This window comes from Desmodus rotundus, chromosome 10 (assembly GCF_022682495.2).
Source record: "Desmodus rotundus isolate HL8 chromosome 10, HLdesRot8A.1, whole genome shotgun sequence".
Classification (NCBI taxonomy): domain Eukaryota; kingdom Metazoa; phylum Chordata; class Mammalia; order Chiroptera; family Phyllostomidae; genus Desmodus; species Desmodus rotundus.
In genome coordinates this window covers 99,463,784-99,491,719 of record NC_071396.1, presented here as the reverse complement: position 1 = coordinate 99,491,719, position 27,936 = coordinate 99,463,784, and the positions used below count along the sequence as shown (strand labels likewise).

General features: G+C 37.8%; 1 protein-coding gene across 4 annotated transcripts; it reads right to left on the bottom strand.

The window, feature by feature from the left end:
- Positions 1–522: 522 nt before the first annotated feature.
- On the bottom strand, positions 523–26,294 carry POLI (DNA polymerase iota). Of its 4 annotated transcripts, none has more exons than XM_045187777.2 (11): positions 26,192–26,294; positions 24,657–24,779; positions 23,830–23,994; positions 21,035–21,187; positions 19,032–19,268; positions 16,368–16,546; positions 15,363–15,454; positions 12,709–12,839; positions 7,942–8,147; positions 5,568–6,320; positions 523–1,734 (listed from the first exon to the last, which is right to left on the bottom strand). In XM_045187777.2, exons 1-11 carry the CDS (start codon positions 26,229–26,231, stop codon positions 1,615–1,617), a joined length of 2,199 nt encoding a protein of 732 aa, XP_045043712.2. In that variant the 5' UTR covers positions 26,232–26,294; the 3' UTR covers positions 523–1,614. The 4 variants fall into 4 exon arrangements, with proteins under 4 accessions (XP_045043712.2, XP_053768749.1, XP_053768748.1 ...); XM_053912774.2 differs by having other exon boundaries at positions 26,153–26,289; XM_053912773.2 differs by lacking the exon at positions 26,192–26,294 and adding an exon at positions 25,644–26,012.
- Positions 26,295–27,936: the final 1,642 nt, after the last annotated feature.

Below are 27,936 nucleotides of genomic sequence, written 5' to 3'. Positions count from 1 at the left end.
TATTAGAGAAAGCTCATGAGATTTGGTAGAATCTGAAATGCTTACCTCTATTTGAAAGTAAATACCCAGATGCTAATAATAAATCTAAATTAATACCTTTTTACTAGATTCATTAACACTGACTAGATATGATGGTAACCTATGTAATCACATGATAATTTCATACACAATATTAGTAATGCTACAAATGACCCTAAACTAGTTGATTATTCAGTTACTTAATGGGTAAATAACTGAATTTGGCTGAATACCAAGGCTAAAGCTAAACTTTGGTGTATCCGTAGTTAAATATTCAGATATTAGGAGCATATATATCCCAATTCTTTTTACTGTTAGGCTGTTACATCAAAAAAGTTTACAATGAACTAGAATGTGATAGTTTGGCTAAATCTCAAGATGGAATATTCTATTTATATCTTCAATTTTTCTATCTCACTATATCTGTATCCACATTTGCTTACATAAGTCAACTACAGGCTGAATTTTATTACAAGTTTATAGTGTGGGACAAAAAGAAATTGCCACTGACACGAATATACTGTAGTACTTTTTAAAAAATTTAATATATATTTTACATACATGTGCATATGCAAACAGATACACACACCCAGAGCTGACAGATTCTGTGTATTGGCCTGCTTACCTCCATCCTACCTTGCTGTAATGAGACAGGACGGAAAACTGAGAAAAATACGTATCCCAAGGGTTGACTGAACCTAGTCTTCTGGTTGCAAATTAGGTCACACCCATTGGCTGAAGGCTTGTGAGAGTTGAAGGCAGAGAGCATTTTTATTTTTTTGTTGTTCTTCTGGCTACCAAAGACAAGAAAAAGTGAAGTGTTTTTTTTTCTTATGTTCCAGTGTCCACCTGCCAGATCTTGTGCGCCAAGAGACGGGTGCATCAAAGACAGAGGAGCAGCAGCTTCCTGAGTCCTGGCTCCTGATTACCAGGTGACAGTTGTGGGTAACTCTTTTCCAGGCTTCCAACTGTCAAGAAGCAGTGGCCGTGGTGACGGCATATTGACTCCAGCTTCTCAAATTCGTAGCTCCACTGATGGGTTAGAGAGAGACAGCTTATCTGGACTGCTTCTGTCTGGTTCCCAGATTGGCTTCTGGAGTCCAAGCCCAGAACCTTCAGCTCTGCCATGATTTTATAAGCATTTAATTCACTAAATTAAATTTTTCATGCTTAAAATATCTATAGAGGTTCCATTTTCCTGGCCAGAAGAGCATTTGAAAGTTTATAGTTTTCTCAAGGGATTTTAACATTTTAAAAATACTTTATTATTAATATTTTAATCTTTGGTATATCTGATATGTAATAAATACAATTTAGGAAGAAAGGAAGGATACCTGAAGTATCACCAAATCATGAGCGCCTCACGTCTATATATCAAAAACAGGACTCTCTCTGTAAACCGAAAGTGAGACGTCACCGCTAACATGAACCAACTTTACAGGAGGACAAGGTTGTACACAGAGATCACGGGGAAACAGCGCCAGTAACACTGTGAGGTGTCAGGATGAAAGTGAATTCCGTACAACTGAATAATTTACTTACAAGTGCTGATGGTATGAAAAGAGAGGATGTGGTAAGAAGACAAAATAATTAAATCTAAGTCTCTAGATGGAAGACACCATCTTGGGCCCACACGAGGTCAGCACAGAGTGCTGGAGAAGAGAGGGTCTCGTATTGGTCAGTGTAAGAAATTACACAACTGCTGGGAGGAACCACCTGAAAGGCGCCAGGGGAAAAATCTCCTGAGCCCACAGAGGACCAGAAATATTTCGTGTTATGACAAGTCAAGAGAAAAACACCTCACAAGTCACACAGGGCACACAAGACTTCAGAAAGATTCTGCCTTAGTGGTAGGGTAATATTGTTCCTAGAATAAATGCTGTTTTGGCCATAAGCAATAAAGAAAGTAACTTTTTAAAGCTACCAAGAACAACTCATAGATATTTATAAAAAAACAAAAACAACCATTATCCAACAAGGTAAAAATTCAAAATGTCTACCATACAATTTAAAAAATTACCAAGCATGCGGAGCAGAAAAATGTGACCCATAATAAAGAGAAAAAACAAACTGACAGAAATACATGCTGAAATGAGCTACAGAAAGACTTTAAAACAATTACTATAATTAATATTTCATATGTGCAATAGGATAGAGAAAAATTAAACATTAAGTAGAGACACGAAAGATACAAAAACAACCTAATTCAGGTATCCAGAGAAGTAAAATGCCTGGCAGGAAAACTACACTGAGTAGAAATAACAGATGAAATATTATGGAAGAACAACTAGTGAATTTGAAGACAAAGCAATAAAAAGCATCTAAAGGGAAACAGAAGAATGAAAAAAAATGAGCAGAGCATCAGTGAGCTGTATGTTTAAAACATGATAAAAATAAGCCTGTAGCTAGATACAGTAAAAAGACTGCGTATCTCCAAAAACAAAAGTATCTTAAAACAGCCCAAGAGAAATCAATTCTAAATACACAGTGCTAAAGACATAATTTCAGAAAGTAAAAACAATTCTACTTTGAAGGGGAGTCTGAAATGCAAGAAAAATGGTAAGCCAAAAAAATAATGTGGGCAAACCTAAAGAGTATGTAAAATAATATCCAATGTGTAGGTTCAATTAAGAAGAGGAATTTGACTAGAATTAATATATTTTAACATCCTTATGTTTGCAAAGATGGTACAGATATTTACCATTTTTAGAGGTTAAGCATGTTAAATTTTTAAAGGTAATCATAAGTAAAATACCTAGAATGTTTAAATTTCAAATCAGTAGATGGAAATACAGTAAATAGAAAGCTCAGCCAGTCCAAAAAGACAATAGAAAGGGGATAAGGATTGGAAAAGAAGCATAGCATAGAACAAGGCAAAAATAGGTAGTAAATAATAAGATGGAAAAAATACATCCAAGTAGACTTGTCCTCCCACACTACGGGGGGGACAGATATGTTTAAGAGCCCCCCCAGTACAAAACAGACTTTGTAATTCATTGCTGGTGGTGCTATGTAAGAGAAATTTCTAAGCCCCAATTCTCTACCCTCACACGGGGAAGCTGAAACAAAAGCAGGAAAGGAGCAGGAAGCATCAGGCAAACAGCTTGGAAGGTAGCATTTACCCTAAAGGCAAATGGCCTGCAATTGACCTCTGGAGAGAAAGCCTTGGGACAGTGGCAATGTCAGGCAGCTCAAACTTAAGACAACTACAGACAGCGAGTCCGGACCAAGAGGCTAACGTGGTGCCAGTGGACTGGCACTGCGCCCCACTGGAAGCAAATGCAGACCATATTGGAGGGAAGCATCCGCAATTTAGGTCCTTTGCCTTCCCACAGATTAAGGTGAGCCACACACTCAAACAAGTTAAAATGATACACATCAATATCAGAAAATTTAGGCTTATAAAAACTTATATTGGTATTGAAATAATCGGGCATAGAATATAAAATATGAGTTTTAACAAGGAATATCAGAAAAAGAACCAAATGAAAAATATACTAAAATTAAAATCGTTTTAAATAGATCAGATACTAATGAAAAACAAATTAGTGAACAGAGCTGATGGAATTAGCCAAAATACAGCAGATAAACAAGATAATGAAATGTAACAGAGATTAAGGGACAGGAAGAACAGAGTAAGAAAGGCCCATCATTTCTGCAGTACGGAGTCCTGGAACAGTGAAGCAGTATTTGAAGGGCTAGTGGCTAAGACTTTTATACAACTGACATGAATTGAAAGATACAGGATGCCAGCATATATCAAGAATAAGTAAAAATAAATCCACACTTCCAAACATTATAAGTTTGTACAACGCCAAAGGAAAAAAAGATCATTTTATTAAAAGCAGATAAAATAAACAAATAAGTCAGATGCTGATTTCTGGTTGAAATAATTACAAGGATTACTAGATATTTTTAAACAATGAATTATCTAAACAAGTGGTAAACTCCTTGTATGAGTTTAACTACCTATCAGAATACTACCTGTAGAAACTTCTATAGTCCTTGATCCACAGCACTAAATATCTGCATGGTGAATAACTTCTGATGTTCTTGCTGCAAGTTACTATTTTTAATAACCTCAAACTCCCTGTTAAAGATCCTTGGTGGTTAGGAGATTTTCAAATTTCAAAAAACCTGAAATGAAGTTCAAACTCCTTACCTAGAAAAAAGTACTTTTAGCCTATTCTTTATTCACATTTATATACTTTATTTTAATCTTTAAACTATACATGAAAATGATATAAATAGGACTCCTCCAAACAGTGCTAAGTAATACTTGGGTGTGTTCTAGAAACATCCTTTGTCTTACAAATTGTAAGATGTCCACAATCTTATATCTAACTTTTGATCTGGCAGGCGAAATATGAAGGCAATAATAATGGGAGAAAAAGGACATCCATCAATTTAGGAACTGTATATTTGTTGTGTGACCTTCTGAATCTCACCTCCAAAATTTGGAAAGATGCAAAAACATGTAATCCACTGCTTTTAGTCCCCATAGACTGGCCAGAAGGAAATGGACTTCTTCCAATATCTAGAACTCTTATAGATCCACCACCTTGCACTTCGGTGTCCATCCTCCCCTTAATCTACTGCATCAAACTTTCCTTCTCATTCTCCACGACATGTACATACACTGCCCTGCCATGCAGTTCATTTGCTCAGTAGTTACTGAGTGCCCTCTGTGTGCCAGGCATGATGGCAGGTTCTAGGTGTAGTAAGAGGCATTAATTGAGTATGCATCACTTTGGTACTTTTTTAAATTAACTTCACAGTACATCGAACCTACACATCGAAGTACACAGTACTTCAATGCTATCTACATTTTTAATCAGTAAGTTGGCAGTAGAACTTACCTGGCTGTTTCTTTCTTAAAAAAAAGATTTTATTTATTTATTTTTAGAGAGGGGGAAGGGAGGAAGAGGGAGAGAAACATGGATGTGCAAGAGAAACATTCATCATTCATTGGTTGCCTCTCACACACCCCCTACTAGGACCTGGCCTGCAACCCAGGCATGTGCCCTGACTGGGAATCGAACCTCTGACCTCTTGGTTGGCACTCAATCCAATGAGTCACACCAGCCAGCACTATTTGGCTATTTCATAATGGGCTCAATTTTCACAAGGAAAAAAAAAAGTTCTTTGCTATAGCACAGCAATGATTTGGCCAGTCTCTTTCTTACATGTAGGCATATATACCTTTCCCCTCAATCTATGGAAAATGTACTAGTGCTTACCAAAGTATTTTTTATTGAAAAGCATATAAAATAGTTTTCAAAATAAGGGGAAGATAATGTTACACATTACTTCTTCTGTTATAAATTGCTATACTTTGTGCCAGAAATTACCTCTCATAGGTATTTTTGCTTTATTTGGAACACTTTCTATTGGATTGCCACATTATTAAATATTTGTTAGTGTTTAATTTAGATGAGCTTAACAATGTCTTTCCCTTGCTTTTCAGACCTTTTTCCCTCAGCTTATTTATGTACACTGTGGAACTCTGACCCTGTTCTCTTCCAGTCAGCCGCCAGCTCTTTCTGTACCTCTTCTGGTAGTTCATAGAAAACTTCAGGGTCAACGTCAGAAGGGAAAGTAATTTTCTCAGCAGAAGAACCTTGCTCTCTATGTTCTGCAGGTCCTTCATGATGAGGCGCTGTCGCTGTCGGCAGCTTATGGCTATCCATAGTGAGGTTTTCGGAGAGAAGTTGCTCACTCTGTAAATTTGGAAATGAATGGAAAGTAGATACAGTGGGGTTTGTATTTGGAAAGTGGAATCCTTGAGATTCTTTAGGTCCTTGACTCATTCCTTCATCTTTTAATCTACTGTCCAGGGAATGTGAATAATCCTTTTGGCTAGACCCTTGAGAGGCACTACAGCTATTTAAGCCTGAGGTTCCTGGTTCACAGGGAGATACAGAGAGCATCTGTTTGCTATTAGATAAATGATCTCCGGGATTTAATGGACTTTCTTGCATTTGTTTTGTAGAAAAGAAAGATAATATTCCTCTAGAGGCATGTAATGGACAACTCAAACTTCCTTTCCCTGGAACCTTTTCTCTAGATTTTCCAGAAAGGATTTCTTCTTGAATATCTACAGGAAGCTGCTTAAAGACTTCTTGGTCAATACCCTCAGGAAGTGAAGAGAGTGGGAATTCATCGCTGTCTTCTTTGGAAAAATTTATAGTATTTTTTGGAGACTTCCGAGTTCTTGTACTTTCAATTCTTCCAGTGGGCAGAAAATTCCAATTTGTTTCTTTGTCTTTGGAAAAATCCTCCATATGCGTATCTTTCATTTTCTAGAATACAGGATAACAGCATAATTTAGATATCTAACACTTGTAAATATTCATGCTGCTGAAGTGTGACTGTACCTATTATCTGACTCATGTGTTTCTGTTCTACTCAGTAACTTCAATCCTTTCAGCCTGTTCCAAACAACCAGAGATGATTAGCTCATCACAATTAGTCACACTATTGTGCGGATCCTTACTCACTATTCTAGGAAGAGGTCTCCTTCCTAATTGGCACTGAGCCGAAGGTAGGTATGCATTTAGAGACACGGAAAGGATCTTAATCGTGTACCCAAACTTCCAATTCTGTGAGTAGAAAAATGGCCTAGAAAAGTAAATGGTTAACCCAGGGGTATCTAAGTATTTATACACACACACACACACACACACACACACACTCATATATTGATGCATAGAGCATCAAGGAGTAGTTTTCTAAAAATCCCTATTCTAAATTGTTATAGTTTAACAAGAAGAAAAAAATACTTCTATGCTAAAAATCCAACATCATTATTAAGGTATAACACTTTTTAAGAATTAAATTTAATGGGGTAACACTGGTTAATAAAATTACAATTCTATGATACATTATCTTGATATTGCACTGTGTACCCACCACCCAAAGTCAACCCTTCTTCCCTAACCATGTAATTGACTCCCTTTACCCTTTACTACCTCTTTTATATGTAAATAAAATAAAAATATAAAAACACCTTCAATTCTAACTTGTAGTTTTTTATGTAAACTTTTTCACTTTAATTTCCTTCTAACTTTAAGCATCATAAAAATATATACACAGTCAAATATAACTCAGGAAACATCAACACAATAATTTCAAAAATGTAAAAGAAGAGATTCAGGCCATGTATTTATTGAGTATCATACACACACAATGTACTTTCACTTATATTTACCTCTCTAGTACTACTGTAAATTATAGACCTTTAATTCTCATTCTACAAATTAAAAAGTAGAAACTCAACACCTTTTAGAATTTCAGTTAGTAAATGGAATAAAATTGGTCAGAAGACAAAAAGTAATTTAAAGCAAGCACTAATTCATTATTTCTATAGCACTATTCTGTTTTCATTTTAAACTTAAATGTAAATAAAATATTACTAAATTATGCTGATTCAACAATGAAAAATAAATAAAATAATGAAAATGCTTTAAGAGTTCATGGTAGGCATGGAAAATTCAGTAAAAGATGATTATTTTTTAAAAGCATCCCACATTTAGCAAACAGAAGTTTGCCAAACAGCCATACATGGGCTTTGTTTTAGTCATCTGAAAATAGGACAACTGTAAAATGAGTAGTCATTTTCTATCAATTTTGCTATTAGAATTCAATGTAATTTCAAAACCAAGCAAATTTAAATACTTTAACAAAACACGGAGGGGTGCTAAACAGAAAGTCTCTGTAATGGTTTTCTGTTATACCTAGTGGCGCTTCCCTTTTCTTGTTGATCGCAGTGTGATACACTCAAGGCTAGTGCTGCGTAAGACAGGTGTAACGCACACAGAAGTCGTTCAGAAATGCAGCGCAGAAGAAACTCTCAGTTCTATCAGCTAAACACAAACTGGAATTTGTAATTTAACTACACAAATCCAACAACAGGATACTTACAAAACTGCGCTTGCCAGAGTGTGACGCTGTTGATAAGGATGGTGTTAAGTAATAATCAATAGTCCCTTTCTTAGCAGTATTTACTGCTTTGAGGTTGCAGAAGCACACACTTAAAAGGGTTAGATGAAATGGCATCTTCACATTCACCATGTTTCGAAAAAGTTTCATGAGTATATCAACCAGTGGGGACATTGCATCATAACTTCCTAAATAAAATGTTTAAGAAGACAGTATTGATATCTAAATACATTATAGAATAATTCATATAAAAAGCTTAATCTAATTTGAATTAAAATCCTAAATAGATATCATTGGGACATCTTGACAATATACAGAAAACTGGGACATCTCAACATTAATACTAAACACCAAATGAGTAAAAGTTTTCAGAAGACTTGAAATACAGGATATCTGCTTATGGTACAGTGATGACACCAGAAAATCTCCCCACTAAACTATAATAAAAGTGAACAAAACTCTCAAAAGCAACCATTTTGAGCATCTGGAAATGAAGCAAAGGCAAATAAAGTAAGAAGCACTGGTTTATGAAAAGCTGATATTACTTAAGTAGGAGAGGAGGAGAGAGCAGCCTATTCTGGAGTTGTTCACATCTCCCTGTACACAGCTCGCTGGTACAGCAGTTCTACCAGGGTGAGGCTGGCTGTGAAAGGCAGCGGGGCTGATGCCAGAAAGAACACATCTGGTTTGTAGCCAGGGGCATCGGCTCACACCCAGCAGAGTGACCAGTGAAATGAACACGGTTGGTAGGAAACAAATGGAGAAACCACACAGCTCTCTAGCCTGACGCCACAGTGGTGTTTGGGGTGAGTGAAAGATCAGTGGGTTAGCCACAAATTTAACCAGGAGATGTGGAAATAAAAAAAACAATGGAAGGACTGGGTAAACTGTCCCCACCACCCCAACTGACTGGGAGGCAGCATGCCCAGGGAGGGAAGGGCAGAGAGGGCCAAGTTCTCCACCTACATCCCTGACTAGAACAGAGATGCAAGAGGGTGGGGCAGGAAATAAAAGCCGGGGCAGACCTGAAATGGCCTAAATGTTAAAGTGCTCTCCAACCCAGGCACACATCCGCTGACAGAAGGGAGAAGCCTCCCAGGCTCTAGCACTGCAGCCAGCAGTGGCTAACCACCAAACTAGGCAGACACTGGTATGACCTCCTAGGAAGCTAAAACAAAACATTTAAATTTAAATTTAAAAAGCTGAGTGGAGAAATCAGGGCAACACATCATAAGAAAGGGTATATCCTGCAGCTCAAGTCCAGACAAATTACAAAAATAAAATTAAAAAGCCTACACGAAAAATACCCAGAATTGCTGCTATACATTACCTAAAATATCCAGTTTCCAACAAAATATTACAATGTATACAAAAAAAGAGAGTGTGATTGATTCAGGGAGAAAAAGCAGTCAATAGAAATTAACTTTGAGTCGGCTTTAGCAAAGCCTTCAAAGCTTCTATTATGCATATATTCAAAGAATTATAGAAAACCATTTTAAAGCATTAAAATATAATGGCCAAAAGGGGAATCTCAATAAAAAAAGAATTATACAAATAAAGGAAATTATAGTTAAAACATACAGTAATCAAAATAAACAAAACCACCAGATGCGCAACAGCAGTTTTGAGATGACAGATTAATCAGAGAACCTGACAGCTCGATGGAAATTATCTGATCTAGAAAGGGAAAAAAAGTCTCAAGAAATTTGAATAGAACTCACATACCTGTAAGTCATTTTCGAGCATGCCAATATATGTATAATGAGTACCAAAAGGAGAGAGAAAAGAGAAGGAATACTTAAAGAAGTCAAAACTCCACAAATTTTATCAAAATATTATTCTGCAGAATCAAAAAGCTCAATAAATCCCAAGTAGGATGAACACAGAGATTCCACTCAGACATGTCACAGTCACACTGCTGACATAGACAGACAACTCATAGCATAAAGGAGAACGAGAACACAGCTATACCTACTAACACATTATTGCCTTTCAGCTCCCAATCACCCTTCAGTAAGTGCTCGGTGTTAATGGGTTGGACTCTCAATTTTTTTTTACGTTGTACATGTTTAGCTTTGTCAGTAGAGAGCACTGGAGGCCCACTAAAGGAGAAAACGGGCTTCTCTTCTTGGTTCCAATGTACTGTTACTTACTTTTTCTTGCTCCCGTACATTGTCCCTTTGGAGTACATTCATTATGTATGGTGCACTCAGTCCTTAGCAACCTCAAGCCCTAACCCAAGCCTAGTCACCATGTTATCACGGCAGCACCAGCTCAAACACTGCACACACCAGGCTGGTGCTGTCAACAGAGCCTCATCTCCTTCTGCACACCCACCTAACAGCCTTGACCCGCCTACACTCCGAAGGGTTGTTTCATCTGCCTCTTCCTACGCAGGCACCATACCCTCCGACTTTGTGCTAGCAGATTCCTTCAGCACAGCCACCACCAGCCTCCCCTTGCCTGCATCCTGGAGGGCGATTAACAGATGCGCTCCCCACAGAAATACTGCCACTCCAGCTCAAGCACTCCCCTGCCAGTGAGCCAACTCCCAACATTCACCTCCTCCTGTGTGCCCACCTACTAGCCTCAGGTCGTCTGTGAATCAGTGTGGGTGGTTTTCTCCTTGCCCAGGGACTATGGATCTCTGGGCCTGGAAACTCAAAAGGATTTTTCAACCATCCAGTGTTCTACAGCCACACCTTCTCTTTGAGAGGTAGGGAACTCCCCTTTGCAAGTTTGTCCCTCCTTGGGTACTTGTCCTCAGCCCTTAATACATCATCTTAAGAGTTCTTTTTATACCTTCAGAGTCAATCCCCTATCTCAGTTTAATAATTCTGTGAAACTTCCCCACTCTAATTTCTGGGTGGTTATTCTCTCCTGAGTGGTAAGAGACTGATAAAACCATTAACAGCTGACTCCTTGTCATAAATTTTATTACCACGCAATAAAATTTGACTCAATGAATTTGCAGGACTGAAATTTCTCAAAGTATATTATCTGGTAAACATGGAATTAAAGTAGAAATCAATATAACAGAAATAAATATGGGAAATCATCAAATATTGTAAATTAAGGAACAAATTTCTGCATAAATTTAGGGGTCAAAAAAGAAATGAGAGGGATATGAGAAACTATTTTGACCTTAATGGAAAAGAAGCATAACAAAATATATGGAATACAGCTAAAGCACTGCTTAAAAGGAAATGTATGCTGTTCAGCTTGAATTATTAGAAAAGGTAAGTATAAAATAAACAATGTAAGCTTCTATCTTAAGAAACAAGGGGGAAATGACAAATTAAACCTAAAGCAAGCAGAAAGAAAAAAATAACAAAGATCAGAGCAGAAATAAATAAAACAGAAAGTATAAAAACACAACAGAGAAAACAATGACAACAAAAGCTGGATCTTAAAAAAGATGAAACAACTGAACAAATCTTTGCTAGAATGACAAAGGAAAAAAGAGAACACACAATTCCCACAACCAGGAATGAGAGCGGAACATCACTACAGACCTTACAAAAATGGAGAATTATAAAGGAATATTAACTTCATGACAGCAAATTACACAATTTGGATGAAATGCATATATTTCTAAAAGATACAAATTACTAAGACTCAAAATGAATAGAAAATCTGGATAAACTTTTAACAAATAGAGAAATCAAATTCCTACTTTAAAATCTTTCTACAAACAAAAGCCCAGGACCATGAATAGCCAACACAATTTTGAAAAAATTAAAGCTGAAGAACTTACACTATCTAATTTCAAAACTGACAACAAAGTATCAAGACGGGGAAGAACTGGTATGAGAATAAACATACAGATCAATAGAATAAGAATGTCAAGAAATAAACTTTTACATTTATGGACAACTAGTTTTTGACAAAGGCACAATGACAATTCATTGGGAAAAGAATAGTTTTTTCAATAAATTTTGTTGGAACAAATGGATACCCCATGCAAAAGAAAGAACTAAGACCTTTATTACCTTACACCACACAAAAATTACTCAAAGGGGGTCTAAGTTTAAAGCTTAAAACTTTAAAATCTCTAAAAAATACTAACATAAGAACAAGTATCTGTGACCTATTCTTTATTAGGTAAGGAATTTTTGGATGTAACACCAAAAGCACTGTCCATGAAAGAGATGCCAGCACAACGAATACCACTGCATGGCCACAGAATGACCATCAGACAAGAAACTGGCAGCACTAAATGTCAGCGACAATATGAAAAACTGGAATGCTCACACATGGTTGGTGAGAATGTAAATTGTTACACCCACTTTGGAAAAAATTTGGCAGTGTCTTAAGAATTCCACTTAACATGCAACCCAGCAGTTCCACTTCTTGTAACCCACGCAAGATAAACAAAGGCATGTATCTGCCCAATGACTTGCCAGAAGCATTTTTCGTAATAGCCAAAAAAGTGGAAACAATCTAAAAGCTCATTAAAAAGTTATTCCATGCCATATAATTATCAGTTTGTTTTCCCTGAACTTGGGAAACTTTCTTAACTCTCTACTTTTATAATCAATTAAAAAACAAATTTTTCTAGTAAAAATTTCTGATAACAAAGGGATTTAACAGCTCACTAACTCCCTATCTACAAAATATGCTCCTCCATCTGGAAATATGCTCCCTATCTAGAAATACGCTCCTCCATCTACGGAGCATATTTCTAACTCAAAGTTTCCTTTTGTAGGAGCCCAACCAGCAAATTAAATTATCAGGAAAAGCCCACACCTGCCCCTAACTTCTGAATTACGTGGGATGGAACAGGGCACTGGCGGCTCTCGCGGCCACAGTGCCTCTCGGATGAACACCGGCGGATTGTCAATCTCACTGTATGTGGCTTCCTTCCATCTTGGCATACTCTAAAAATAAAGAGAAAGGGAAAATAAGCAATATGAAAAAGTATTACCTAAAGATTTTTAAAAATTGTCTAATAAACCTAAGGGACCTAAAGGTGCCAGATTTAGTAACTACAACATTCTAAGTACAGTTGATAGCTAGACAGTAAGCAATAAAGGTCCCTGAATAGCCCAAATAGATTTTGCAAAGTCTACGCACTGAGGAGCTGAAATTTTAAGTGCAAGGCTCTCAGGCCCAACTCAGAATTGAGTGCTAATCAGAAAAAGAACAGAAATAAAACAATTACAACGAGCCATTTTATAATCCAAGTCCAAAATGTAACTAAAGGCAAAATATTAAAATCAGCAAGAAATTAAAGAAACTGAGAGAATCACTTACTAACGCAAGCAAATATATGAAAAGTAACAGATTTTTTACACATTTTTTAAAACTACACGATTACAGGAAGAAAAAAAAATAACGAGATTACTTTTGTCAAAGAGCACTCCCCAAGTAAGAAAGAGAGCCAGTAATAATAGCACCACTATGTGGCGTACTAGAGCAAGAACTGGGAAGATCAATCACATACTATATTTAGGAAGATGAGTGCATATACAGGCATCTTATAAACTATTCCATCCAAATGGTCTAGGTTTGGGGGTTGAAAACAAATTTTTAATGATATAGAAAACTCACTTTAATAGTGGAAATTTAGTAAGAGAAAATACATTGTATGTATGGCAATGTATTAAAATCACAAATACAAAATACAAATATTATACATTGTAAAACATGCTGAAATTGAAGGTTTTGAATTGGAATGTTTAGATTTTTGTAGTAAATTATTTTTCTGCGCTGTGGCTGGTGTAGCTCAGCAGATTGAGTGTGGGCCTGCGAATGAAAGGGTTGCCAGTGCGACTCCCAGTCAGGGCACACCTGGGTGCAGGCCCAGTCCCCAGTAGGGGGCATGTGAGAGGCAACCACACACTGATGTTTCTCTCCCTCTTTTTCTCCTTCCTTTCCCCTCTAAAAATAAATGAAATCTTTTAAAAAATTATTTTTCTTCTTTCATTGCTTTATCACAAAATTTCTTGATTGCTGCTTTAAAAGTAACAAACATCTTAAATAGTTGCTGTAAATATGTTACTAGTTTAAATATCTCCCATTTAAGCTTGTTCTTTTAAGTCATTGTGCAATTCAAAGACAATGATTTGGTTCCTGTAACTAATTAAGACATACTATAAAACAATTATATTCTAAGCAATCTTAAACTATTGCCTATAAATTGGATTAAAATTAGATGATTTAATACTTGTCACATTCCTACAGAGTCATCATTTACTCTAGAAGTTGAATACATTCACACACACAATACTTTTTTTTTTGCCAGTCACTTACACAGTATCACACTTCGATCCCTGAAATATGGGATATGATGTAGAAGAGGGAATGGCAAGTTGAGATACGGATAAATGGTTAGTAGTTGGAGTCTCATTCCTGGGTTGATTCTTAAATAAAAGAACCTATAAAATTCATAATTCTTGTGTTTTTTCCATGTGCAGAACTACTTCCCATGCCCAGGCTGTTCACGGTAGTCTTCTACTTCGCTGGAGCAAAGCAGACGACCCAGTTTCACAAGCACGACGGGCCCACTCTGAGTCATAGCACTGGAGCTGGGTCGCGGTCAGCCCCAGTCGCATGCAGCAAGACGATGAGCTGTGTGGCTTTGCTCAAGACGTGAGAACCATGCCACATGTGACAGCCAAGTTGTAGGAACTTCACTGCATCCATTTTCTCAGACCTAGAGTCATCCAAAACCCTTTTCTCTCATCAATTAGCCACCCAGACATCACTACAGAAGCACACCTACCCAGTACTGTTAGGCCCCACACACCCCATTCTGAGAAATCAAAGACGTAGGAGGAAGAGACAATACTCTTCTACAGAGTGTTGAGAACAGACATGTGATGGCAAAGGGGCATCAGAAAGGTGCATGTCTTGTTCCGTGTGTGCCAGGCTACCTGTATGCTATGCATGATGCCAGGCGACACTCTTCATGTACTCATAGACCAGAACCCTGCGCACACCCGCAAGCACTCTCACTGCTCACACGCAGCCCCACCGAGCTACTCTTTTGTCTGACTCTATTTTCTTTCACATAGTCTAAGGCCAAGGAGATATGAGTGGTCCTCTGCTTTCTCCCTTGTTGTTGCTCTTAATAACTACCTATCCACAACCATTACAAATGTATAGGTGTTGGGATTCTAGCGATATCTGTAAACCCCGTTAGGTAACTATCAGCAGCTTAAGATCCATAATATAACCGTAATGTGACTAAAAATCGACTGAACTGATGGATTAAATTTAGTTAAGAGCATCTATTACTACTTTTGGAATTGTTTATAATGTAGAGAAAACCAGTGATAAATGATCTATTCTTAACTGTTTAGTCTTCGGTTAACCTTTAAGTTCCAAGACAGAACATTAAGTACTCTTCCCATATACTATATACAGAAAATACAGGATATGGCAAAATGGAAAATCACCTGTTCAAAAGACTAGCAAGTAGTTCTTCAATTTTACTTTTAGCTTCGACTTCCGATGAACATTTTTTAAATGAATCTTCTTCACTAAAGGACTACCAAAGAAGCACAAATAAGGATAATTGTAAACCCAAATAAGCATATCCAATTATCAGTGCCGTTTAGTTCACTTTTATATTACCTCTCTTATCTGCAAGTTATTGTACTCCACTAGAAAGTGCACTGGAAGCCAAGAGAATTACAAAGGCCCAGCAGCAAGGCCAAGCTTTACTCTATGATTACCGGAAGGCTCTTAATCTCCAAACTTGAATTCAACCTTGGACAAGTTATTTAACCTTTCTAAAGTATGGTGTCCTCATCTTACAAAAAGAAGGGGAGCAAGAGGAAGACAGGGGAAAAGGGGAACAAAATAGAACTACCTACCTCAAAGGTCTGTGAAAATTAAATGGGATGATGTAAAGTACTTAGTAAAGCTCCTGCCACATAGAAAAAGAACTGTCGATGTGAACTGGATGATTATACCTTTCTCCATTTCCTAAACTATTAAACTACTCTAAAAACAAGACAGTAAAAATTAAAATATTTTCCCTCATATATATGCAATATAGGCTATTTAATCAAAGTGGCTAACTTTAGATTTAAATACCGATTCTTAGATTCAACTTAAGAATATTTATTAATCTATTATACACTGGCTGGGTAGCTCAGTTGGTTAGTGTTGTCCTGATACACCAAGGTTGAGGGTTCTATCCCCAATCAGGGCACACACAAGAATGCACCAATGAGTGCATAAGTAAGTGGAACAACAAATCTGTGTCTCTTTTCCTGCCCCCCCCAATCAATCAATTTTTAAAAAGTCTATTATAATAAACCAGCCTCCTCACAGGAAAGGGATCGTGTGCTAACTAATAAGCAAACTAGAATAGTAAAAACATAGCAATAAACCAGAAATCTTCATCTGAAATCATGTGACAGCCAGCACTCAATTAAAATATCATCATCGTGCACCTGAGGCAGTCCGGACGGTGTTACGGGAGAGTTATCCTCTCCAAAACTGAGCTTCTGGATACGCTGAGCGACTGAAATTCCTAGCTCCTTTTCTAAGACTTTGGATGAGAAGGTCTGGAGATCTTGCACACTACTGACACCCAGTGCTTCGAGGCGTCTGGCAGTTTTGTAGCCAATACCTGAACAAGAACAGATGCACAGGGTGTTAAAACAGCTTTTTTCTTAAAATAAAACTCATGAAAATATTATAAATACATCAATCACATCTTTAAATCCCATAATCAATATCTTGCTAAGATCAAACTGTTGAGAGCTAGGAAAGAGGGCTAGACAATTATAAGCATTGCTAAGCAGAAAACCTCTTGAAGGTCACTAGAATGGATAAGGAAGAGAAACAAATCGTCATCTGAAATAAGCTTATCAACAGGAGACGGACAGATAGTTCCTCCTGAACCCAGAGCTCAGAGCTATGCAGAGATAACAGCAACTCCCGCTTTTGTAACTTGCTTGCTTGCTTCTCACGGTATAAAAGAGCGGTGCGGCTCTCATCTGCAGCTCTTCAGAGCACCGTGTCTCCGGGACACATCGAGAGTCCGCCCCTGCGCAGGTTAAAAGAGTTGGCCATTAAAGTAACATCTCTGTAAACGTCCTGAAAGTCTCCGAACATCTGTTTCTTGCGTCAGTGGGTGCAACAAAACTTCATTACAAATGACACTGTTGTTCTGCTCAGCGCCTGTGAGTTATATGAACCACTTTGAAAACCCAACAGCCCTAATATACCTGATATAATATGATGAATGTAGAGACAACCAATGAATTCTGCCTTGATAAAATAAAATTTTTACCTCCTGTTATATACCACTGTGAAAGTATTCCAGAATCACGCTAATCATTCGTGGGGTGTCCAACCCGCAGCCCGTGGGCCACATGCGGCCCAGGACGGCTGTGCACGTGGCCCAACACAAAATCGTAAATTTACTTAACGCATTTCTTTTTGCCCATCCGATTTCATTAGTGTTTGTGTGTTTAACGTGTGGCCCAAGCCAACTCTTCCTTTTCCAGTGTGGCCCAGAGATGCCAAAAGGTTGGACACCCAAAGAAAGACTGTCACTAGAGCAATTAAAATTAATTAGCATGCACTTAGTAGTTAACCTACCTGATTTTTATACACAACACCACACATTTATCTACAAGTCATATCTGGCAATATTTACCACCTGAAAAAACTAAGAACCAGAAAGCAAACCAATAAAAAAAAATTCTCATTAGTAAAACTCCTATCATAAAGTTTTTTGCAGGAAAACTCAGTCATATTTTATCACAGAAAAAATGCTCCTGCAATGTAGTGTCCTTTTACTCCTCTCATTTTTAAAAATTAATTCTACAATGATCTGGTTTCCTTGAACAGTAAATCAAAGGCAATGAATGTGCAGGGGAAATTATTAAAGTGGAGTGACAGATATTTTCACAGCTGAAATAAAAGGCGGCTAGCAAGCTGGCAATAAGGAAGAAAAAGTATGTAAAAAAAAAAATACAAGATTTCAAAAAGTAAAGCCAAGTAATAGTGTTATGTATCAGTATATAGTCCTCAATATATTACAATCTGACATAGTAATTGTTCTTCAGAACACAGACTCGGGTTCATCTAAGAAGTTAAAACTGTACTACTTTAAGGAAGGCAAGGGAGTAACACATTTTAGAATCACATAAACATGTGTTAAAAATGTGAAGTTATAACATCAGCAGGTTCAGTTTCAGTTGTCTTAAAAATTCACTTCCATAGAATTCTATTATAATATCTTTATCCCAGCAATGCCATAGAAATGAAGTTTATCATATCCATTATTGATGGTCTACAAAAACGTAACTATTTGATCCTCAATGATACAAACTTGACCTGAATAGATCACTGAACCCTTCAAAAAAAAAAAAATCAGTTTCCTCATCTTTAAAATAAAAGCTTTGTCTAAATGCTTTGGAAGGTCCCTTGTAGCCCTAATATTTTATATGTAATCCCAAAACAGAGTTAATAAAAGACAACTCTCCTCTTCAGATGCAATGTACAATATAAGAGTATAAAACCAGGAATTGGAAATAAAGGACTATATGAGTATGTTTCCAGGTTATAATTTTTATGATCACATTCAAACTCCACAAAACTAGGGGAGACTAGAAATGTACTCTATATATTTCCTAATACAGATTCCCTCCGGAAAACAGGTTTTCTCAGTTTTCTCCAAGAGCCAAGTACATAGGCTCTAAGAACTAACTGCATGTCAGGCAGTGAAAGACAAATACCATATGATGTCACCTATAAGTGGAACCTAATCAACAAAACAAACAAGCAAGCAAAATATAACCAGAGACACTGAAATAAAGAACCAACTGACAGTAACCAGAGGGGTGGTGGGAGGGGATGATGGGGGAGAAAGGGGGAAGGGTCCTCAAAAAACTTGTATAAAGGACACACGAACAAAGCCAAAGGAGGCAAGGATCGAGGGTAGGAGGTGGGGATGGCTAGGGTGCAGGGGAGTGGAGGGGGGAAAATGGAGACAACTGAATGTGAACAATTAAAAAAGAGAAAAAAAAGAATTGCATGTATGTATTATTATTGAATTAAAGAAATACCATAAAATATATACTTTTCAAACATATTTGTCTTACCAGGCATTTTCTTTATGTGTTTCAGACTATGAATGAGGTCTTGAGAACTTTCAGGCAATAAGACTGTTTGCTGATTTGGTTTAAAGACACCAGAAACTAATTTTGCCAGCAATTTATTGGAAGCCACTCCAGCACAGCCAGTGAGTCCCAGCCTGTCACACATGGCTTCCCGCATCTCTGCCGCCATCTGAGATCCAACGAGCAGTCTCCTGTGCAAGACGTCATTCAGGTTTACAGCTACGAGAACAGCCAACGTTGTCGAGAGTTACCACAAACATTTTTAATTTCCTCTTTTACAAATGACTTTGAAAAGGGTCCAGGATTTATTTAACCTATACTCAACATACCCCACACACACACCGCCACACTGTCACCCACTTAGCTAATCTGTTCTGTTCTTCACAGCGGTTCAGTAAAGTAAGAAGCTACGGAGAGTGAACTCCAAAGGCCTGTGATGGAGAACGCACAGGAGTGCTAACTGATGAACAGATTATGCAAATTGACCTCTCATAAAAAATTCCTACTGACATTAGTAAAACTCTCTTCATGTTACCTGTAAGCAAGCATAAAGTACTGCGTTAATAAGAGCCAACATTACAGCTTTGAAGATCTGAATCTAAACTTTACGCACTAGCTGTAAAAAACAATTTTAGATCTGTACATATTTAAGAGCTCTTTTATCAAAAGTGTAGGGAAATTATCTAGAAACAACTTTTATAAGGTGTGAAAATGTTATTACAGTTATATGAGACAATCCCTTACCCTCGGGAGTATTTACAAATCAAGTGTCGTATCTGCAATTTACTTTCTCATGGCTCATCAATCAGTCAACCATCAATAAAGAGCAAGATAAAGCACATGTGGAAAAATGGTAACAGGTACATCAACCAGGAGGGTATAATGAGTGTTCTCATTGTATTATTCTGTCAATTTTTCTGTACATTTAAAAAATTTTAACAAAATTGTGGGGCGGTGGAAGAATTCGTAAAAATTAAGCCATTTCTTTTTAGGATATAAGACCTAGCTCTCTGTACTATGTTCTAAGCAGTGAAGTCTGAATTTGCTTTAAGAATTACACAGAAACATATTTGGAACATTCTTGCTTCTCAGCCTCTGAGTGACAAGAAACTACAGGTACAAAAGATAAGGAAAGCTTCATTTCTTCTAGAAGTGAACTATAGCTTTCCCCTTTTTCTTTAACATCAGGGAGGTGAAGAACTAGATGGGGACTGGTCACCAACTCTCAAAAAGGGGAGTAAGAGGAAGCACAGGCAGAGACCTAGAAGCCAGGTGGTCAGGGCAAGTGGTACACAAAAGCAAAGTAGCTTGTCTTCTCTCTGGGGAAACGTGCAAGTCACCAGCGGAGTCACAAGATGTTTCAAAGTCTGATTAGTCACTGGAGCTTATATTCAAATGCAAACATCCCCCTGGGAATGCCGGCAGCCACTTATACTTTAATATAAGGAGATGTGAAGGAGATGAACCATTCTGCTCTCATGCTAAGAGCTGGCAAAGATGATTTGAACAAATTAAACAGGAGCTTGCAAAAGACGGCAGCTAGGCCGTGTCAAGCTTCCAGAAGAGCTGACTCGGGGAGTCAAGGGCGACAAGAGGGTCTTGGTGCCCTGGGGGAACAAAAGCAAGAGGCAACAAAGGCAAATTTCATCTACCTCAAAATTTTGCTTAAAGACAGTTTGAAGTGAATCAAAAATTATTCTAAAAAGCATGTTATCAAGCCAACTCCTCTAACGTCCGACTGACCTAAAGAGGTAGGACACTCAAAATGGTAATGCCCGGACCACGTCAGAGAAGTGGGAAGTGTGCGAGCACTGAGCCACGGGAGCAACACACACCACATCGTAGTCACCCAGACAGATGAAGGAAATGCGGCGGTACCTCCACCGAAAGCCGCGAAATGTCCAAAGTCAGTTTTTGAACACACTGAGCATTAAGACATGCATGTGCTTTGAAATGACTGGAGAGAGTAAGTAAGATCCACTTACACTGATCGTTGTACACATGACCCGACACGGGCAGTGCTGAAAGGTCGTCACTTTGAAGCTGCTGTAGTCTCTTCTCAACCATTTCTGTTATATCCACAAAGTTTTCATCAAATCCGAGCCTCTCAACAACTGGACTAAATTCTTCCAACAACTCTGAATTTATAGAATATTGGAGCACAGATGTCACTGAAGTTACAACTAGAATACATTTAACTTTCATGCTTACATCAAATATGCTATTAAAGGTTTTACATATAGCCACAGTTACACAATATATTTAATATTAAAGTCCTTGGTTAACTGCAATTTTTTTTTCTGAACCACATTTTGAGTAAAGGCAAACTTTCTCCAACAAAGTAAGTCCAAAATGATATTTTCTGGGCAGATACTCATAGCAATATACTTAGGTCAACCTCCTATACTTATCATTTCTATATCTGCAGTACATTCAATTATCAATGCTTATCGTTAATTATGATCTTGAAGCAGCGGACCAAAGAATAAATCATAGTCTGCTTAGAAAAGTAAAAACAAGTAATAATATGTTCTAGCTACATTTTTCACAGGAGTTTTTAAGGCAAAACCAAAATTTACAGTTTCTAATTATTACTGAGCCAAAAAGAAAACTCATTTAATTTTCAAAATACACCACAATTCAGTATTTCAATTAGCCATTCCCGAGCTGGTTCCTCAAAGGCACAGATGGACCACGGTTTACATGTACATGAATGTCCAACATCTAGCCTAATGCCTAGTCCTTAAGTCAAATGTTTACTAAACTGAACTGAACCAAGATTTGATACAAACTCAAAAGGACTGCCAATTCTCTTTTTTAGGATTAAGACTAATAACAACTCTGAAATCACTGAGAAGAATTTTCAATTCTCTCTGAATTACCTGTTGGTATCAGCTGGATGGCAGAAAACATTCACTATTTTTTTCACCTATGAGGTAAAATCTTTATGATTTGAGAGTATCTAATACTCCCACACATACTAGCAATTATGTTGGGACAAACTTTAGTGCAACATATAGCAGTATTCAAAATTTTAAGTGCAAATTACCTTTGATCTATTATAGCAATTAACCTCTAGGAACTTAGCTTATAAATATCCTCATAAAAGTATGCCCAAATTTCCATACGAAAATGTCTACTGCAACATATATTTCTAAGAGCAAAAAGCTGGTAACAGCCTAATAACCCATAACCATCAGGGAAACCATAAAATTTATCATTCAAAACAAGACATTTTTTAAATAAAAGGAGCTAGTACTAATAATTATGCAGGGGCATTAGGCATGAAGTGGGCATACTGTCCTCCTAGCACTAGAGGCCTGGCTAAATAAGCACGGAGCAAAATGCAATGGAATGCTGCAGGCATTAAGAAGAATGAGGAGGAGCTACATGAATGACATGAAAGATCGCCAACGACAAAGGCAAGATGCACAACTCTATGTATCATACAAATATTCTGTGTACCCTAAAAATTAACTTAATATTCAGACACAATTTTGCACAGATGCACAAGTACTATTTTGGGAGTACAGTCTTGTCTTTTCTGCATGGCTGCCCTTTCTCTCCTCCTCCCACTTCAGCACCGCCTCTTCCCCTCCAGAAGGTAACTAATGTTAACAACTCAGTATATATCCTCTCATTTTTCTCTTCCTGTTCATATACACACATATACATATATGCGGGGGAGGGGTTTGTGCTATTGTTTTATATAAACGGAAAAACATAATACACTTTTTTGCATCTTAACTTTCACTTACTCAACAAGGTGTGTATTTATGAGTCAAGTATATGGCACTAATGCATTCTTTTTAATGGTTATTTAACAGTCCATCATAGTCTTAGTTTATTTGGCCATTCTTATCCTGATGAATATTTATTTTCATTCCATGTTTACCAATTATGAACCATGCTACAATACAAATTTCTGTACATACGTCCTTAGGATTTTATTTCTTAAATTGCCAGAGGTTATATCACTGGGTTAAAGATTATAATATTTATCTTTAACTTCAAAACCTGTTTCCAGATTGGTTTTTCAAAAAGGCTACAATACTTTGTTTCTACTTTTTCTCACATTATTTTTTACAAGTATGATGGATATAAAATAATATCTTACTGATTCAAATTTTCTTAGACAATAATGACTTTAAGCATTCTTTTATCCAGATAATCGTAGGACATTGTGTTTGCTCTTTTTGTCAATCACCTATTCATATTCTTTGTCCAACTTTCTTGAGTTTTTTTCCTTGTTGATCTGTTAGTGTTTTGGGATATTATACATATTTAACCCTTTCATCTGAACACTGCCACAAATAATAAAAGAACAAACAATAACAATAGCAAAGAAGATAAATATAAAGCTAGTTTTTAACTAATTGTTTTTAATTATGTTAAACATTACAGGAGCCTCTCTCAACTAACATTAATGCATTAGAGGATAGCATATTTCTTCATAATTCATTTACATTTAAAATTAAAAATATTTGGCTTTCTTTAGTATATCTCCCCATTTTCTCCCTTTTAAATTTTGTTGCATTTTTCTCATATTTACATGACACCACTCATGACAGACTTCAAACTCCTCCCACTTTACACTTTGTATCAACATTACTTACAAAACATCATCCTCATATACATTTTTAAAAAATGGGCAAGACCCAAAATAGTTATTAGCAAAAAAGAAACTGATTATGGCATTTTACATTTATTAAGATTCATGAAATGAACAGGTGTCCTATATAAAAATTAATGCGAAAAGAATACTTCCTGTAATCTGTACCTGTAACCTTATATGACATCTCTCTGTAACGAGTCAAGTCTTCTCCATTCACTAACACCAGCTGTGGACACTTTTCTTTTGCATCTCTAACAGTCATAAGTTTCTTTACTCCAAGTTCCCTAGCTTCATAGTTGCAGGTAACCACCAAAAATTTCTGCTGAACCCCTATTAAAAATAAATATTTTGTGAGAAAACTGAGCAGAATTTAAAGAAATATCTTAAAATATAATTTACTAATCCTACATTATAATTGTAAACTGAAATGCAATCTGTTTTGATTAAAAATAAAAAGCTCTGTCTCATTTAAAAATATAGCCTCTATTCATCAAAGTTCTTTAAAGTAAAATTTAACAGAAATGATCACAAATCAATAGATTCTATGGAGTCTTCAGCAAAAAGATACAAATAAAATCATTCTAGAATTGTTTTCAGACAATACAAAACCAGATTAATTTATACAGAATTAACTCTATACAACTCTATATATAAATCTAGCCCATATTTTACCAAAAAATAAAAGCAGATGAAAATAATTGAGTACAATTAATTCCTGGAAACTCACTTATCTTCTGAGTAACTGTGTAATGAATATAAATCCATGTTCTGCGACAAGTACCAATCTACAGTAACTATCAGGGATCTCCTCCAATTCATGTTCAAATTATTGAACTATTCTTCCTAATCATCTGCAGAAAAGATTAGATAATGGCGGGGCATTCTGAGCCCACAATCCTTTCTTAATATGGTTAATAAATCAGAATACAATGGACATAATAAACAAGTGCTGATCCTATTATATGAAAAATATTATCAACGTCCATAATTACCTAAAGGTTTACCCTTTAGTTCCGGATTTGAGATCATTTCTACTTGTGCATAAAAGCAGTCCAGATCCACGTGTACTATGACTCTGGACGAAGAACTTCCTGCTGGCACCACCTGATCACGAACTGATGCACAATACGCAAAGAAATACAAAAATATAGTCAGGCTGCTTATCACCTCTGAGCAACTGGCAATTCCTTAAAACATGGTAACTGAGAAAAAATAATGCAAAGTGATTTTAAAAGTATTTTTCCTGGATTTATTATACCTTAAAGCATCTAAAAATTACAAAGACATGAGAGCAACTCCATCTACAGTAGGGTCTTCAGTCCTGTTTACTTAGCACTTCTTTATGCACTGCATTTTTCTCAAGAAGTAATCAATTTCAGGGGGGAAATGTCAATAATGGATGACATGAGACTATCCTCTCACTTGAAAGTTTACACTAAAATTTATGGTAAATTAGAGGGGTAGAAAAGTTTAAACGCAGATTTCAACCAACGTAACATTATTCTAAGTGGCATGTCCTTAATTTTTAAACAATCGGAAATGCAGAATTGCGTAAGACAGAACCTATGGGTTCCACTGAACGGTATTTAGCTCCCATTGGAAAGCAGATTATCTGGTTCAGTGCTGAATCCCCAGGACTGGACAGTGCCTGGCATGTAACATTATCAATAAATGCTCACTAAATTGAAAAAAAATGAATACATATTTCTTGGACTTTAAAAAAAGTAGCTTATGTCATGGGAAGTGGGGACGGCGGTGAGGGGAACATGGAAAGGTGAAATTCCAGCTGTTAACACCAGTTTAAAAACAAGGTAGGTTACATGCAATGTACTATTCTGGGTTGGATCCTGGAACAGAAAATATTATAGTAGGAGAAAACGGGTAAAATGTGAAAAAAGCTCGTATTTTGGTTAACAGTATTATGACAATGTTAATTTTTTAGTTTTGACAAATGTACCATGGTGATGTAAAATACTAACATTAGGGATAATTCTTCCTCCAACTTCGGAAATTCTAAAATTCTTCCAAAATTTAATTACTTAAAAAAAAAAGCAGGGATGGAGCGCCCTGGACTCTGGCCCCGAGGGTGGAAGAAACTAGACACAGCCGAGGGTAGAAGTGGGTCAGCGGAGAGGCGATCACTGCACACTTGCCTCGCCCCGGGTTCTTTCCGAGCCCACCCCGTCCCTCCAGACCCAAGTGAGGCCCGGCCCCACCCCCAACAACTGCGCGATAAGGTTCTCGACTTCTGCAACTTTAAACTGCTCAGGATCCTATTCGGCTTTCATTGAGCTCTTCGAGGGGCTACTACGAATACACTTTTGCCTAACTAGGGGATGCCATCCCTCTCGGCGTCTTGACCGCAAAACACCAGGTGGCCCTCTAGCCAGAGCCAGGAATATTAAATGAACCGAGCGGGGAGGAGGCGGTCCCACCCCAACGGTCGCCGCCGCCTAGGGCGTCCGCCCGCCCCGCCCTTCTCCTTTACACCAAGGTTGGTTGCCAGGTTCCTCGGGCCCCCGCGCACCCGGCGAGCCCGCTAACACCCCCGCTTGCGCGCGTTCCATCGCTCGAGCCGCGTCCTCTTCCTCGTCGCGGTTGCCTTCTTCCTCGGGCTCCACCCCCAGCTCCTCCAATCCATGGCAGCCAACCTCAGCGCAGCTTCCGTCAGCTTCCGCCCGGTATCCAAGGAAACCGTGGCCCGACCTCCCCCAGCCCCTTCGGCCCTGGCGCCTGCGTAGTGCTGGCCGAGGCCAGTTGCCCGGATGCTAGCGCGGGCTCGGAAACGTCTGCGTCCACGTGCTGAGGTTTCTTCCCGCTAAGTCGAGGCAGGAAGTGAGGGGTTGCGTTCGAAAACAGCTCATTGTTTTATTGAGTTCTTCGGTGTTACTACTTTTTATCTTTACCTAGAGGCCAGCCTGCTCTCCCAATCAATTGTTAGGAAAATTGCTAACGGTTAGATCGAACGATTTGTAGTGATGGAGGTGGGGAAAGGGTAAAAGTAAGAGAAAGACGGCCACGTAAACTAATGTGATTAACAAGTGTGTTAAAGTTTACTGCGTTTTGTTTGCTGTTTGATTCAAAGAGACTGTGCCACATTGAACCTCTGAATTTCTGATCATCCAAACTGAAGAGTGTTAGTACAGGAGCTTTGGAGTCAGAGGGCAGCTCTACTCCAGACCCATCAACTTGCTGGGTGACTTTGGGCAGGCATGTAACTACTCTGGGCCTCAGTTTCTGCACTGTGAAAAAATGAAGTCCTGAGAATAAATGATTGACTAAATGAAAACTAACATATATTTTGATATTCCAATGTATGTAAAACACCTACCTTCTATTAAGATGCATTGTGTGCCTGTGTGTTTTTACCAACAGGAAATTTGGAAATTTCTTTGTGTACATATATACATATATTCAACATATATGTTATTTTCCCATATAAGTATTCTGCCTTTACAAAGAGGATGTGAGAACCTTGAGAACACCTTTAAAGGACATGTTGATGTATCCAGAGAGGAGATGGAAAAACAGGCAGAGCCAGGACTCAGTGGGTTGGGGCCCAAGTGTTCCTCTCAGACGTCTGGACCAGTTCCCTGAGAGTCTACGGTGTAGGATCGAAGAGTGACTTAGAGCCACGTGCTTCCTTTGTGAACGCTGTTTGGTAAGTCTAGCTAAAGAGCCTTTGAATTAAGTGCTTCCTTGGCCACTAAGTGCTTCTCAGCTATTTTCAAGGGTCCAAGTACTTGTAGAAAACTAAGCTTTTTTTTTTAGTCCCTCCATGTTGAGAATGATGCAAACGATGGACATACCATGGAAGATTAAAACTGCTCCTTTATAAGAGCCATAGGCTCACTACACTCTTCAGCTTCAGAAAAAGTGAGCCAGCTTGGAACACTGTGCACAATAAAGCCGTCCTTAGCTTCATTTGTTTCCCTGTCAGTTGTCAAATTGAAGAGCGGCTTTTAATTTGATAATTTGTTCATGACAAACATGAACACTCATGTCAGAGAAGGGTGGGGGAGTCACCAGTGTCTGCTTCTGTCCTCCTAGCTGAATTGGCCACACATGGTTCAGAGGAAGAACTCTAGACCCCATTCAAGGGCTTTGACAGGGAGAATGGAAGAGTATTCATGAGTGTATTTCATGTTGTGTGGCTCAGTGGGTACAGGTTGACCATAGGGTCAAAGGAACGATTTGAGTTGGCAAAGGCACTAAGAGCTTGGTTTTGTAAGGGCTTTGGCCTAGTGCAGTGGTTCTCAATCAGGGTCAGTT

Bases quoted from the DNA above. Each gene is read 5' to 3' on its own strand.
- POLI (XM_053912774.2), bottom strand. From the start codon at position 26,231: ATGGAACGCGCGCAAGCGGGGGTGTTAGCGGGCTCGCCGGGTGCGCGG. The intron at 15,455-16,367 runs GTGCACGATGAT...CTTCTTTGGTAG, and splicing joins CACCGTCCGGACTGCCTCAG to TCCTTTAGTGAAGAAGATTC. The intron at 12,840-15,362 runs GTGATTTTCCAT...CTTTATTTTTAG, and splicing joins CTTGCTAGTCTTTTGAACAG to AGTATGCCAAGATGGAAGGA.